A 15,732-nucleotide genomic window follows, 5' to 3' on the forward strand; every position below is an offset into this window, starting at 1 on the left:
AATCTGTATTTCTAAAAGATGAAAAGATGACTATTTTTACTATAAAAGTTCTTTTTTTTTTAAGTTTGTGTATTTTGAGAGAGAGCACACATGAATGGGAGAGGAGCAGAGAGAGAATCCCAAGCAGGCTCCGCACTACCAGCACAGGGCCCATCTCAGGGCTGGAACCCATGAACCGTGAGATCATGACCTGAGCTGAAGTCACGAGCTGGGTACTTAAACAACCAAGCTACCCAGGCACCTCACCACAGAAGTAATTTAAAGAATATACCTACACCTTTTTTTAATTTAAAAAAATTAAAAAAAAATTTTAATGTTTATTTTTGAGAGAGAGATAGAGAGCAAGCAGGGGGAGGGGCAGAGAGAAAGGGAGACAGAGGATCTGAAGCAGGCTCTGTGCTGACAGCAGAGCCTGGTGCAGGGCTTGAATCCATGAGCCGTGAAATCATGATCAGAATCAAAGTCGGATGCTTAATGGACTGAGCCACCCAGGCGCCCAAAGATAACTGCACCTTTAAAGAAAAATCAGTTAATTCCTTACTATCAGAGATTCCCTTAGAGTTCAAAGCTCTCCAAATATAATTCTCTATACTGTTTATTTGTTTGAATTAAGATCCGTATATTGGCATTCGTTGGCACGTCCCTTAAGTCTCCTTTAATCTGAAGGTTCTCCCTGTTTTTTTTTCTTGCAATATTGGTAATCTTTTCAAAAGCTGGTTGTTGTTTTTATTTCTCAAGGTATTTTTTTCATGGGTATTCTCCTTCAGCCTTTTTATGAACGTGATTAGTGTGAGGTTTAAAAATTGGGGTATAATTTACAAACAGTTAAATGCACAGATCTTGGTGAATTTTGGTAATTGTATAGATAGATCAGTGTTTCCACCACTTAATGTATATTGTTTTCAGTTAATACCCTTTTTAAATGGAAAGAGAGGAGAAATCCTTTTCATTCTTTAGATTCTAAAGTTTAGAGTAAGTACAGTGGCAAGGAACAAAAAATAATCATTGATTGCTATTAGGAATATAAAGCTTTTTGCTTTTCACAGCCAGATAGGTGAATTAAGAAAATTTGGGGTTTGGAAAATATTACTTGCTACCAGAGGGATATATGTAACATTTTAGAGCTAAAGGTGAGAAGTGTAAATGCACTGGGTTGGAATTTGCATCTTCGTGGAAAGCTGTGGCTGTTTGGTTATTCCTGTAAATTGTATGCACCCTTCCCCCACAACCTTCACCTCTGCCTCAGTTTCAGGCAACAATCTCCTCTAAACTTTTTAAAGTCAGGAAGATCATGTGGTTATTAACTCCAGGAAAGAGATAACTACAGTGGAGGCATATAAATGTCTTAAGTATGTTATTTGACAGACATTAGCCTACTTGGTTCTTTCATCTGTCTGTGGTTTGAATTTATTGTTTATTTAACTTTGGGGACTTTATTAATCAACTTGGGTTTTCTTAGAGTAGGGCACTGATCTTAGTTTGATATCATTATTAAGGTAGAATAGAAGTTACTGAGTGGCTACTCTGTGTGAGGAATTATCTTAAATACAACTCTCTTAATAAGCAACTAAGTGATGGAGGTGATGACAGCCGTTTTGTACATAGCCTAGATCTGGAAACAGAGAATTTGTGATTTGTACAAGTTATATAGCTAGTAACTACCAAGAACAGGGCTTTAAACCCTGAACTTTTACTCTAAAACCTTTGAACAGTTTTCACTAAAATACAGTCTTCATGAGTATTAGAAACCTAAGAAATAGTAACTCTGCCCTTTGCAAATGCTTGCTGCTTATATGTATGTGAAGAAACAGTCATATATAAAACACAAAATTTTGTCAAATCCAATTGTGATAGAATTTCTGCATGAATGTGCAAGTCTCAAATTGTTTCAGGAGAAAGTTTTACACTAAAAAGTCAGTAAAACAAAATAATTTGTCTAGTGCTTATGGTGCAATATAATGACATTAGACCAATATTTTTGTTTTAAAGGTAATAGGTAAATTGATCAGATTTTCTTTAGATAATTCAGCTCAGGATATGACTTTTTTAGAAGTGGGGGTTACTTAAATTTTCTAGTTCTTCATTGAATTTATAGTTTAACTTTTAAGATGAAAAGTCTGTTTTCATTTTATGGAAAGTGGATATATTTTAAAAAGCTTTTCCTAACTTAACATAGTAATATAAATTTGTTTTAAAGAGGTAATGTCTTTTATACTCCTTAAAAATTGCTTACCTAAATTCAGATTTAATTTCTATTTTGAAAAAAAAAATGACTTCTGTGTCTATTGTTTCTGCTCCTTTTCAAATCTTGAGAACCTTTTAACCAATCATAATTACAATCAACTGAATTTTACTTTATCTTTGTGTGCTCTGTTTTTTAAACAAATTCTCATTTTAAATACTTCAAATTGTTACATTTACCAAGCTTATTACTAGACTTTTTGTCCCTAAGATCCTGCCCCTCTCCTAAAAAGCCATTCTAAATTTTTTAACAGAAAATCAGCTTCCTTTCAAACTTGCCATAGTATTAAAAAAAATGTAGTTGTCTTTTTCTTGGTTTTATTGAGCTTTCATAGTCTTAAAAGATTTCAGAAGATCATGGTTTTCTCTAATAGAAGTACATACTGCTTCTTGAAAGTTTTTTTTGTTTGTTTTTGTTTTTATTTTTGTTTTTGTTTTTTAAATGTAAAGTTGATTGGGTAAGGCAAATGGAACAACCAGTTAAGCTCATTCCTTCTGTACTTATTATTAACTTCAAAGCTCCTAGTTTTAACCTCTGGTTCAGTCCCATCTTACTAGATTTAAGTGGTTTTTGTTTTGTTTTTTTTTTCATGCAGGTTCTGCTCATTAATCACCACGAGTGTGGATCTGAAGAAGAGTTTATTACCTCTCTTTTTTTGAGTATGTTTAACTTCAGATACACACAACGTAGCTTCTCCTTCCCTATTAGATTCTTAGAAGGTAGTTATATTTTTATAGTCTCCTTCTTGTGACTTTGATAGTTGTGATCAATAAGAATAAAAACTATTCCTTACTACATACTGGGCTACTGCATGCAAATCAGTTCATTTAAAACCTCCTGGAGGTCTTTGGCATGCCAGACATAAAACCATGAGTGTTTGTTTGTGGAGGTAACCATGTTCCAAAGGAATTTAAGAGTTCTTTTATCAAGAAACTGGGACAGTTATCTTTCAGGCTCTGGGAATCACTTCTTTTAAGGGGCTTGCTTTTGGTGTGTGATTTTCAAAATTAATTTAAAATGGGAAATGGTAAATTAAAAATATTCTTGTGGTATTAGACTTTTGAATGATTAGTATAGAGAAGTTAGCTTGCATTTTACCTATTGTATGCTTAACAAAATAGCTGATTGTATCATGTAAACATTAATGAGAATATTTTTCCATGTTTGCAACTTTTAGACACAGCAATATATTTTTCTTCTTGTACATGAATATGATAAATGAAATATGGTAACAAAATTCATTCATGTTTTTTATATCTAGGGTTGGAAAAAAGAAAGAATTCTGGCTGAATATCCTGATGGCAGGATAATAATGGTTCTTCCTGAAGACCCAAAGTATGCTCTGAAAAAGGTAAATTTTCAGTGAAATTTCATGTAGAATGGATAATGTAATTTTGTAGCCACTTTTAACAGTGTAATGCATTATTGGCATAGCATATTTAAACACCAATTCTGAAAACAAGCAATAAGCATTTAAAGAATAAAGAATACAACCCAACTGAAAAATTATGCTTTAAACTTGTAATGAGTTTGGGATATGTGAAATAAATTTTTAGTGAACTGATTACTGTCCCATATTATCAGTAAATTGAGTGATGATATAATAGGCATGCTAGTTTATGATGCCACATAAGTGACTTTAAGAATCAGAATTATAATTAAAATGTGAATAACTTTGAAAATTAAAATGAACAAGTTTAAAGTTTCATGTTGAGAGTAAGTTTTTATTTTTATTATTTTTATTTTTTGAAGTTTATTTATTTTGAGGGAGAGAGAGCGAGCAGGGGAGGGGCAGAGAGAGAGAAAGGGAGGGAGAGAATCCCAAGCAGGCTCTGCGCTGTCAGCGTGGAGCCCAATGTGGGTCTCGACCTCATGAACTGTGAGATCATGATATGAGCCAAAATCAAGAGTCAGATGCTTAACCGACCAAACCACCCAGGCACCCTGAGAGTAAATTTTTAAATAAAAGCTTATTGCAGAAGAGGATATAATAGTAGTAATTCTGAGATTAAGCATGGGGTAATCATATAATGTTAAGAGAAAAAAGATATATTCTGATTTATAGTTATAATGTAGAAAACCTAAAAAGATCCTCTTATCTAGTGTGAACCAGGTTTTACTCAAACTTAGAGTTCCATACTTTGAAGGTTCGGAGAAATAAACCAGAGAGATAATGAAGTCTGGAATCATTCTATTACATCAAGTATCTTTTTTTTTTTTTTTCCAATTTCCACATGCTTTTTCAGAAGTACCTTGTAATGTACAGCAGTGGGTCCAGTTGTCTATATGTAAATCTTAATTTCACTGAGCTATGTCCAGAATGTCTAGAAAATGCAAGGAAAATTATTTATGCTTATTTTTAGATTAACAATTGGACCTCTTTAAATTTAGGATAACTTAACCAATAGCTCAGTTGGTTAAACATCTGACTTCGGCTCAGGTCATGGTTTCGCAGTTTGTAAGTTTGAACCCCACATCAGGCTCTTCGCTGACCACACAGAGCCTGGAGCCTGCTTTAGAGTCTGTGTCTCCCTCTCTCTGTCCCTCCCCTCCTCACACTCTGTCTCTCTCTCTCTCAAAAATAAATAGCTATTAAAAACAATTTTTTTTTAAATTTAGGATAACTTCACTTGAAAGGGAGGTTGAAAGAAACATTTTAACCCTATCATTTGAAAATATAGCTAACATTCTACTTTATCTTACTGTTTTTGACTTCAGATAACCCTGTATTATCTATGATGGGACAATCTCAGATAACCAAATAAGCCCCCATACTACACCACTGCCTAATAATATAGACAATAGCATTTAGAATGACACATAACTATGCCCCCTGTCTTATATTTGAAACATTGATCCTTGTCATAAAAACAAATATTTGTTAGTTAATATTGGATTAGTGATTGACTAGATGAAAATTATGTAGTTTTTGGAATTCCAGCCATTACCGTTTGGAAATGAACAGTTGCTACACCACCACATGTGGCATTTGGACTTTTCGTAACTAAGAATATTAAGTAAATATGAACATCCTCGTTTTAGTTTCTCAAGGCAGAATCTTAGTAACAATGCAGTATGTTACTAGTTAATATCCCATAATGGGTTAAAAATGAAAATCTAAGGAATTGTGAGTCATTTGCCTTTAGGAACTGAAATATGAGTTGTATTATGGGCTCCTGTTCTAGGATTAAAAGGACTTGAGTTTTCATCCCTGAATAAAGGATTTATTACATGGTATTCTACATGTCAGAGGTATGAAGACTTAATGCTCTTAGGGGTTATTTTCATTTTAAACTTAGTAACACAAATGAGTATTTGTTGGACTGATTATTTGTATTTGCTAAGTGTTTGTTTATTTTTGAGAGAGCCTGAGCAGGGAAAGGGCAGAGAGAGAGGGGGAGAGAGAGAATCCGAAGCAGGCTCCATGCTGTCAGTGCAGAGCCAACCTGGGGCTCAATCCCATAAACTGTGACATCATGATCTAAGAAATCAAGAGTCAGGTGCTTAACCAAATGAGCCACACAGGTGCCTCTTGCATTTTTCTTTTTTTTTTTAAACTGGGGAAAGAAGTAATGTTTGAGTACTTACAAAAACCTTTTAGTGCCTACAAGAGCTAGAGCTTGTATTTGACCTTGACCACAGTTCTAGGAGGTAAACTACAAGAAGCATGGTTTGATGTCATATTAGTATTTAAGGATTCAAATCTCTGCTCCTTGGTTTTCTAGATGTCCAGTATCTGACATGGGAAAGTTACCTTTGAATTTTCTTCCTTGCACATGTAAAGTGAGGAACCATAGACTTTGAAGAGATGTTGGACTTAAGTAAGATAATATCTGGCCAATGGTTGATAAGGAATAAACATGTGTTTCTTTACTCTCACTTCCATTTTTCTGATGAGAGTACTAATTAAGGCTTGGAAAGAAAAGTGGCTTGCCTGGCTAAGATTCCAGTGAAGCTCTCTCCAATTCTCAAACCCGTGATGCTTCTAATGGGAAGCTTTAATGTTCTTATTGTCCGTTGTAGAAACTCTCACTGTTTTTGTTCTTTAGACTGCTGGTCTTGGCATTACTGTCCATTACTGGCATTACTGTCCAAACTACTACTGATGTGGGGTTCAAACTTACATCATTCCAATTTTTTTAATTTAAAATTTTTTTTATTTTTAGAGAGAGTAGGAACTGAGAGAGAGAGAGAATATCTTAAGTAGGTTCTCTTGCTCAGTGCAGAGCCTAACATGGGGCTTGATCCCTAGAGCCAACTGAGCCACCCAGGTGCCCCCCAAAGAACTCTTTAAACAATGTCCTTCGAATAATATACTCAACTTACTGAACTGTAATAGTATATTTTTACATCTATACATTGCTTTTTTTGTTACAAAAAATACTGTTCTTTATTTGGCAGGTTGACGAGATTAGAGAGATGGTTGATAATGATTTAGGTTTCCAACAGGCTCCACTAATGTGCTATTCCAGAACTAAAACACTTCTGTTTATCTCTAATGACAAAAAAGTAGTTGGTTGCCTAATTGCGGAACATATCCAGTGGGTAAGTGACTTTTAAAGAGTGTTCATATGTAGTTTGGTGGCTAAAGGGTTTACTGTGTAAACTTGAATAACATAATCCTGGTAAATTTATCAACATTTGATGTAAGGAAGCATGTGAATGTCAGATTTCCTGTAATTTTTTATTAAGTGGAATTGTATCTTGCGTGAGAATTAGTTTCTCAAGTTAGTATATAAAATAAAAATTTTATAAATCGAAAGCACTGTAAAATTTTGTGTAGGAAGTTTCCATGTTGGAGACTAATGTAATGTATGCCTCAGTCGCTTTAGTACTGGAATGAAGCAAAGGTTGGCAAACTGTTGCATGAGGACAAAACCCAGCCTGTTTTTGTAAATAAAATCTTACTGTAAAATAGTGATATCCTTTTGCTTACATATTGTCTGTGGCTGGTTTTCCACTACAAAGACTGAGTTGAGTAGTTGCAGCAGAAGTCAGGTGGGCTACAAAGCCTTTCTTTATAAAAAGTTGCCCATCTCCAGAATAGATCACCACTTCTTTGGTTGAGTGCTAGGTAAGAATTTGGTTTGTATTTAGGAGCCAAATTGTACAAAAACTAAATAAAAGAATCACGATAAAAGGTATATGCTCACATTGGGTAAGTTATGTACTAATAGACCAACTTAGGAGAACAGAAGATTCTGTTTATGCTCAAAGAAGGCATACCTTATTTAAATTGGCTTTTTTCAGCTGAGCTCTTGTTCATGAATTCAGTGCACATGGGATTTGACTTTTGTTCAGTTGGTATCTTTTAGTATATAAATAGTTGCCTGCAAATGTATATTTTATCATAAAGTTTTCTAACGAAACAAAGTCAAAACAAGTCTGCATGAACTAATTTCTGTATGTTAAAAAATTTCAGCCTTAAATTGTATAGCTTTATGAATCTTGCTGTCTATTTTCACAAAATTGATTTAAATGAATAGCTGATAAGGTGATTTGGGGATATAAATTTGATATGAAATGGCTTGCAGAGTTTGCCATATTGAAATTGAGTTAATTTTACATAGTGCAAACCCTTGTATTTTTTTCATTTCTGTTCTGCCTAGTTCCACAAATGATTTTTGCAGTGTTTAGAAGATAGTTATGTAATGGCTGTTTGTTGTTAATTCTTCATTGTATTGTCTGATTGTTTTAAGTTTTGTACCATGTCCCATCAGAAGGCTGGTTGTTGTCCAACTAGACTGGTAGAGGAGACATCATGCTTTTTAAAGCACTTTGGTGGTTTTTTTTTTTAAGTGACGGGAGTGTGGGGAAAGCAGCTTTTAAAACTCTTGATTCTTCTGCCATTCCTATTCCTAGTTCTTGCATTGCTGTGAACCCTAAAACTGTGGCAGCAATCACACAGACAGTTGTTACGACTGCTGAGTTCTTCACATGTGCTTTGCTGGTCCTTGGAATGTGGGTAATAGAGGAAAAAAATAACATTCAGTTGCCATTATGGGCCAGCCATGATGGCAAGGTATTTTGTATGTATTACCTTATTTAATTTCTCAACAGTTTTCTGAAAGAGGTGATAAATATCTCTAGTTTATAGATGAGGATCTCAAATCTTAGTTACCTCTCTCATGGTGACATAACTAGTAAGTGAATTAGAATAGAATGGAGATTCAGGTCTATTTCCTGCTAAAGTGGGAGTGAAAATATACGTGACTCCCATAGTTTAAGAAGCCAGACACATGTAGTGACCTCCTCACTAAGGTTAGTACTAGACAACTGATAATTAATATTCTTACTTTAAATTTTTTTCCTCTAATTTTGATATATTAGGGCTACAGAGTTATAGAAGAGAAACTTCCAGTCATCAGGTCAGAAGAAGAAAAAGTCAGATTTGAAAGGCAGAAAGCCTGGTGCTGCTCAACATTGCCAGAGCCTGCAATCTGTGGGATCAGTCGGATATGGGTATTCAGCATGATGCGTCGGAAGAAAATTGCCTCTCGCATGATTGAATGCCTAAGGTAACTTGAATGTAATTCTTCAAGTCATTTTCTGTTGTTCTAAGATTTCAGATTTTTAGTATAAAGATTGGCATTTAATTAATCTTAAATGTATAATCTTTATCTTAATTTAAAATTTGCGTAAGATTGTCAGCATATTGGATCTGTGTTTTTTATGTGAAGTTAATCTGAGGGGGGAGAAAGCACTATCAGTTAAATACTGGTAAACCATTTTTGCTTACTTGTAACTATATTAGGGCAAAATAACCCACTTATTTCAAACTGTGTTCAATATCAGAGAATTTTAAAGAAAATCAGATCAGTGTGGGAAGTTTTTTGGGAATTTAGCTTTTAGGAAAATTTGTCTTAATTTAAGAATATTATTTGTAAATTATTTAAGTCTCTTACTAGTTTTTCTTTTTGCTTTTATTGCTTGATTTTAAATTAAAGGTATAGAGGAAAAGACTCAGATAAATTGCATGTTTTTTTTGTTGTTGTTCTTTTAAAGTACCTTTGCTAACAGATTAATGGAGGTTCAAATTAATCATGCAGATGAGGTTTTCATGTCAGTCTCTTGTTTTTGTTTATTCCTAAAATCCCTGTCTGCAATTACTGTAGGTATAGCTTTCAAAGTAATTCATCATTGTGAGGTCATAAGGCTCTAGAAATCTTAGAGCCTTAATGTGTTTCTGGTCTCTTCCCCCTTATTTTATTGTGAATAATGATCCAGGAGGGCTCAGGTCTACCCACACTTTTCATGATGAGTGCAGGCAGGTATATTTCTAGCTCTTTAAAAACTAAACCTGGAAAATGCAGCTGCTGAAATACTAGTCCTAAATATGAGGGCATTGCCCTTCCTTTGTTTTTTTAAATGAAAAGCAGTTTTATTTATCTTTAATTTTTTTTTAAGTTTATTCACTTAGAGCAAGAGCGAGCACAAGTGGGGGAGGGGCAGAGAGAGAGAGACAGAGAGACAGAGAGAGAGAGAGAGAGAGAGAGAGAGAGAGAGAGAGAGAGAGAATCCCAAGCAGGCTCTTCACCATCAGTGCAAAGCCGAAGTCAGATGCTTAACCAACTGAGCCACCCGGGCGCCCTGCCCCTCCTTTAAGATTACAGTGTGAAAATTCTAATAGTCTGTATCCTGGCTAATAAAAAAATTTTTTTTTGTTAAAAACAGCCGTATTGAGCTGTGATTACGTAGCATAACATTCATCTATACAGTCAGTGGGTTTTAGTATATTCAGAAGGCTGTGCAACCATCATCACTTTCCAATTCTAGAACATTTCCATCACTGTCCCCCCACAACCCACACCTGTTAGAAATCACTCCCCATTTCCCTCTCCCCCACCTTCTTACAATCACTAATGTACTTTTCTATCTGAATGAATTTGCCTATTCTGAACATTTCATATAAATGGATTCCTATAATATATGACCTTTTGTGACTGGTTTATTTTACTAAGCATGTTTTCAAGGTTCATCCATGTTGTAGCGTGTATCTGTGTGCTTCATCCCTTTTTTTATTGCCAAATAATACCCCATTGTATGCATATACCACCACATTTCATTTATCCAGTCATCAGTTGATGGACATTGGGTTGGTTATACTTTCTGGCTGCTATGAATAATCTATGAACATTCATGTACAAATTTTTGTGTGTTTTTATTTCTTGGTAATTGGTTTGCACATTTTTATTTCTCTTGGTATATACCTAGGAGTAGAATTGTTGGGCCATATGGTAACTGTTTGTGTAACATTTTGAGGAGCTGCCAAACTGTTCATTTATCAAAGCAGCTACACTATTTTACAGTCCCTCCAGCCACATAACAGGCTCCATATCGTCACCAACACCTGTCATAATTTTAGCTATCCTAATGAGTGTGGAGTGGTATTTTGTTTTGGTTTTGATTTACATTTTCCTAATGACTAATGATGTTCACCATCTTTTCATGTGCTTATTGGCCATTTATATATATTTTTTAGAGAAATGCCTATTCAGATCCTGTGTCCATTGTTTTTCTTATTATAATAGTTCTTTATATATTCTGGAGACAAGTCCCTTATCAGATATATGATCTCCAAATTTTTTTTTTTTCAAATTTTTATTTAAATTTTAGTTAGTTAACATATAGTGTAGTATTGGTTTCAGGAGCAAAATTCAGTGATTCATCATTTACATATAATATCCAGTGCTCATCATAACAAGTGCTCTTCTTAATACCCATCACCCACTAGCCCATCCCCCACCCTCCTCCCTCCATCAACCCTCAGTTTGTTCGCCATGTTTAAGAGTCTCTTATGGTTTGTTTTCCTTTCTCTCCCTCCTCCCATCCCCCCCCCCCATATTTTTCTGTTTTGTTTCTTAAATTCAACATATGAGTGAAATCATACGGTATTTGTCTTTCTCTGACTGACTTATTTCATTCAGCACAGTACACTCTAGCTCCATCCACATTGTTGCAAATGGCAAGATTTCGTTCATTTAATGTTCCATTGTGTATATATAAGTAATGTTCCATTGTGTATATATGTTCCATTGTGTATATATGTTCCATTGTGTATATATACCACATCTTCTTTATCTCTTCATCCCAGTTGATGGACATGCAGGTATTTTCCACCATTTCATAGCTGTCTTTTCATCTTTTTTATGTGCTTTGAAGCACAAAAGTCTTTAATTTTGAACTCCAAATTATATATCTTTTTCTATTGTCATTTGTGTTTTTGGTGTCCTAAGAAGCCATTTCCTAATGCAAGGCCACAAAGATCTATACCTATATTTTCCTCTAAGAGTTCATTAGTTTAGTTCTTACATTTAGGTCTTTGATTCATTTTAAGTTAATTTTTGTGAATGTTGTGAGATGAGAGATCCAACCTCATTCTTTTTTTTTTTTTTTTTTTTTTAATTTTTTTTAACGTTTATTTTTGAGAGCATGAGCAGGGGAGAGGCACAGAAAGAGGGAGACATAGAATCTGGAGCAGGCTCCAGGTTCTGAGCTGTCTGCACAGAGCTCGACATGGGGCTCGATCTCACGGAACCGTGAGACCATGACCTGAGCTGAAGTTGGATGCTTACCTGAGGCACCCAGGAGCCCCCAAACTCATTTTTTTTTTATATGGATATCCAGTTGTCCCAGCACCATTTGTTAAATAGACTGGTCTTTTCCATCAAATGGTCTCTGCACCCATGTCTGAAATCATTGATTGTCAGGGTTTTATATCTGGAGTCTTCAATTCTATTCCATTGATCTGTTCTTATGCCAGTAGCACACTGTTTTCAATTCTGTAGCTTTGTAGTATGTTGTAAAATAAGGAAGTGTGACTTCTTCAGTTTTGTTCTTTTTTAAGATTCTTTTGACTATTCAATGACTTTTCCATTTCCATATGAGTTTTAGGACACCAGTTTGTTAATTTCTGCAAAAGCAGCCATAGATCTGATTCATAAACACGGGTTATCTTTCTTTTTATTTAAGTTTCCAGGTTTTACACTTCTTTTGTTAAACTTACTCCTGAGATAGTTAATTTCAAGTATATAGAAATCGAATTAATTAAAAAAAATTTTTTTAATGTTTATTCATTTTTTGCACAAGCAGGGGAGGGGCAGAGAGGGAGACATAGAATTTGAAGCAGGCTCCAGTCTCTGAGCTGTCAGCACAGAGCCCGATGAGGGGCTCAAACTCAGAAACTACAAGATCATGACCTGAGCTGAGGTCAGATATTTAACGGACTGAGCCACCCAGGCGCCCCAATTAATTTTTTTTAATTTTATTAATGTTTACTTATTTTTGAGAGAGAGAGAGAGAGAGAGAGAGCAGGGGAGGGACAGAGAGAGAGGGAAACACAGAATCAGAAGCAGGCTCCAGGCTCTGAGCTGTCAGCACAGAGCCTGATGTGGGGCTTGAACTCACGAGCCATGAGATCATGACCTGAGCCGAAGTCAGACGCTCAACTGACTGAGCCACCCAGGCACACCCCCAATTAATTTTTAAATCTTGATCTTGTATCCTGCAACCTTGCAGAACTCCTTTTTAATTAGATCTAATATTTTTTGTGTGTGAATTCCTTAGGATTTTTGTATATATAAGATCATCCAAAAGTGTCCAAAAAGAGAGTTTTTTACTTCTTCCTTCCTGATCTGGTTTTTAGTTTCTTTTCCTTGTCTACTTGTCCTGACTAGAGCCTGCAGTTAAGTACACTATTGAATGGAAGAGGTGCAAACACAGATAGCCTTAACTTGTTCCTGATCTCTGGGGGACACTTTTCAGTCTTCACATTAACTTTAATGTTCTCTGATGCTCTTTATCAGGTTGAGAAAGTTCCTTCTACTCTGATTTGTTGAGTGTTTTTATCATGAAAAGGTGTTGAGTAAATGTTTTTAAAACCGTTGTTGCTTTCCTAAAAAAATTTTTTTTAATTTAGTAAAGTTTTAAAATTTACATCCAAATCAGTTAGCATATAGGGCAACAATGATTTCAGGAGTAGATTCCTTAGTGCCCCTTACCCATTTAGCCCATCCCCCCCCCCACACCCCTTGCTGTAACCCTCTGTCAGTTCTCCATATTTATAAGCCTCTTCTGTTTTGTCCCCCTCCCTGTTTTTATATTATTTTTGTTTCCCTTCCCTTATGTTCATCTGTTTTGTCTCTTAAAGTCCTCATATGAGTGAAGTCATGTGATTTTTGTCTTTCTCTAATTTCACTTAGCATAATACCCTCCAGTTCCATCCATGTAGTTGCAAATGACAAGATTTCATTCTTTTTGACTGCCGAGTAACACTTCATTGTATATAGATACCACCTCTTCTTTATCCATTCATCCATCGATGGACATTTGGGCTCTTTCCATACTTTGGCTATTGTTGATAGTGCTGCTATAAACATTGGGGTGCATGTGTCCCTTCAAATCAGCATACCTGTATCCCTTGGATAAATACCTAGAGTGCAATTGCTGGGTCGTCGGGTAGTTCTATTTTTAGTTTTTTGAGGAACCTCCATACTGTTTTCCACAATGGCTGCACTAGCTTGCATTCCCATCCTAAAAATTTTTTTACCTCACATCATTAATAATCTATGTGAACAGTTATTTTCAATGATTTTTAGAACATAAACATTACCTGAAAAGTCTTTCTGGTCAAATTGTAGTTGACAGGTTTTTCCAATTTTAATGATAAAAATAATAATTTTTTTTTTTTTACCCTTTCACACCCCCCCCCCTTTTTTTTTTAATAGGAGTAACTTTATATATGGCTCATATTTGAGTAAAGAAGAAATTGCTTTCTCAGATCCCACTCCTGATGGAAAACTCTTTGCAACACAGTACTGTGGCACTGGTCAGTTTCTGGTATATAATTTTATTAATGGACAAAATAACACTTAAAACAAATTCTTGCCTCTTGCTTGCAGTACTAGAAGACATCTACTGAAGAGAATGGATTGGTTGCTGACTTTAACCAGGAACTAGGGCCATTTTTATTACAATGAACTCAGGACTGGCAACAACCATAAGGTTGTTCCATTTTCATAAAATTGGAAACAATGCAGTAATAGCTTATTATTGTTTTGTTTTTTAAAGAAGATATTTTATTATCTTTTACAGAAATTTATGATTGATGTATTTTATCTATAGTTATTTAGACATGTTTACATGCAGCAGATAATTGTTCATAGTGGACTGAAAACTAATGCAAGGACTATGGTCTCAGTGATAAGTATATTTTGAAGTTCTTAATATGGAAATATACCAGTGTAGCTTGGTACTGTATTTTTTTATATTGATCTGCTGATACCAGTTATAGTTTTAAAGATTGTATTTTTAAAGAGCGGAAAACAATGTTTTTGAGTTACTATTCAAGGAGGGTGCAATATTGCCTATTTAGGAATTCAAAGCTAATTGTTAAAGGGTCTGAAATACATTTTGAAGGAACCCCTGCAAAAAAGCAAAGTTCCAAATAAGCAGGAAGAATTTGGAATATTGAGCATTTTCTTCCATTTCTTTCCTATTCTCGATGCAGGAGGAAGTGGAAGGTGGTATAAAATAGAGGCTTTCCTTCTTGGAGAGCTTTATTGTAGTGACTAGAATTAGAAAATACCCTCTAAAGTTTATTATTCTTTCACTCTGGTTTTATTTCTTAAAATAAATGTTAATTGGGTACACTTAGGCTAGTAACAGATCCCAAAGAGGTTTTATAAAAACCTGTGGAATAGTTGTAAGCTAACTATGGATGACTTGGTATCTGCTTTGTTATTCCTCAGAAATACTACACTGAGTATATGCCTGCGTTACTGGACTTCATTTTGATACTTGTCTATCCTTCATAGTGCCCTCTACTTTAAAGGGTTTATATGTTGAAAAACTGCTGTGGCCTTTTATGACCTTGTATATAATGTAGAATAAAATAATAAAATACTTGATAGCTTTTTCTAAGTGATAAATGTGATGACAGTGTGTTGTCATTTGTGCTTTTTCAGAGAGTTAAATTTGATACCTTAAAATAGAATTAAAATAGTGGCTTCTTAAAAGTTTCACCATTTTGCCAAAGGATCAGTATGTCAGTAACAATTCTGAACTTGGTCTTCAAAAAGCAGAATCCTAACATGGAAATATTCTGATCTTTTGAAGAAAGAGCCATAGCCCAAGAATGAAGCACCACTATGGTCTAACATAGATTATTTTTATGAGCTGAAATGATAATCATATCTTCATTAAAAACCAGCTGAAATTTAGAGCTTTCAATTATCAGGTGTGTATTTTATCCCCCTATAGATGTATGCTTTTCACATTTATAGAGTGGTATAAGGCTCTGTACTCTTCTTTGTAGGGGTGTAAATATTTCCCTTTGACTCATCATAATGGTCTGAATTTTGACACTCCCTTGCCTTTGAACTTTAAACTCTTACAGTCACCCCTGGTGTCATCATTTGCCTGACAGGGACTGTAACTTTTTAAAAAGAGCATGCAATTTTCGTGTGTAGTATAGATGCTCTTTTAACTGT

General features: G+C 34.9%; 1 protein-coding gene across 4 annotated transcripts in view; it reads left to right on the forward strand.

Moving 5' to 3' along the window:
* Positions 1-15,181, forward strand: part of ESCO1 (establishment of sister chromatid cohesion N-acetyltransferase 1) — a 74,491-nt gene extending 59,310 nt beyond the window's left edge. For 3 of the 4 annotated variants that reach the window (XM_030335980.1, XM_030335981.1, XM_032595481.1), the window contains 4 exons: positions 3,504-3,593; positions 6,644-6,787; positions 8,573-8,760; positions 13,969-15,181. In XM_030335980.1, coding sequence (XP_030191840.1) covers positions 3,504-3,593; positions 6,644-6,787; positions 8,573-8,760; positions 13,969-14,116 — 570 coding nt within the window. In that variant the 3' untranslated portion in view covers positions 14,117-15,181. Of the gene's footprint in view, positions 1-2,837; positions 2,962-3,503; positions 3,594-6,643; positions 6,788-8,572; positions 8,761-13,968 lie in introns of those variants that run through there. The other variant, XR_003973149.1, reaches the window with a different exon arrangement.
* Positions 15,182-15,732: the final 551 nt, after the last annotated feature.

This window comes from Lynx canadensis, chromosome D3, assembly GCF_007474595.2.
Source record: "Lynx canadensis isolate LIC74 chromosome D3, mLynCan4.pri.v2, whole genome shotgun sequence".
Taxonomy (NCBI): domain Eukaryota; kingdom Metazoa; phylum Chordata; class Mammalia; order Carnivora; family Felidae; genus Lynx; species Lynx canadensis.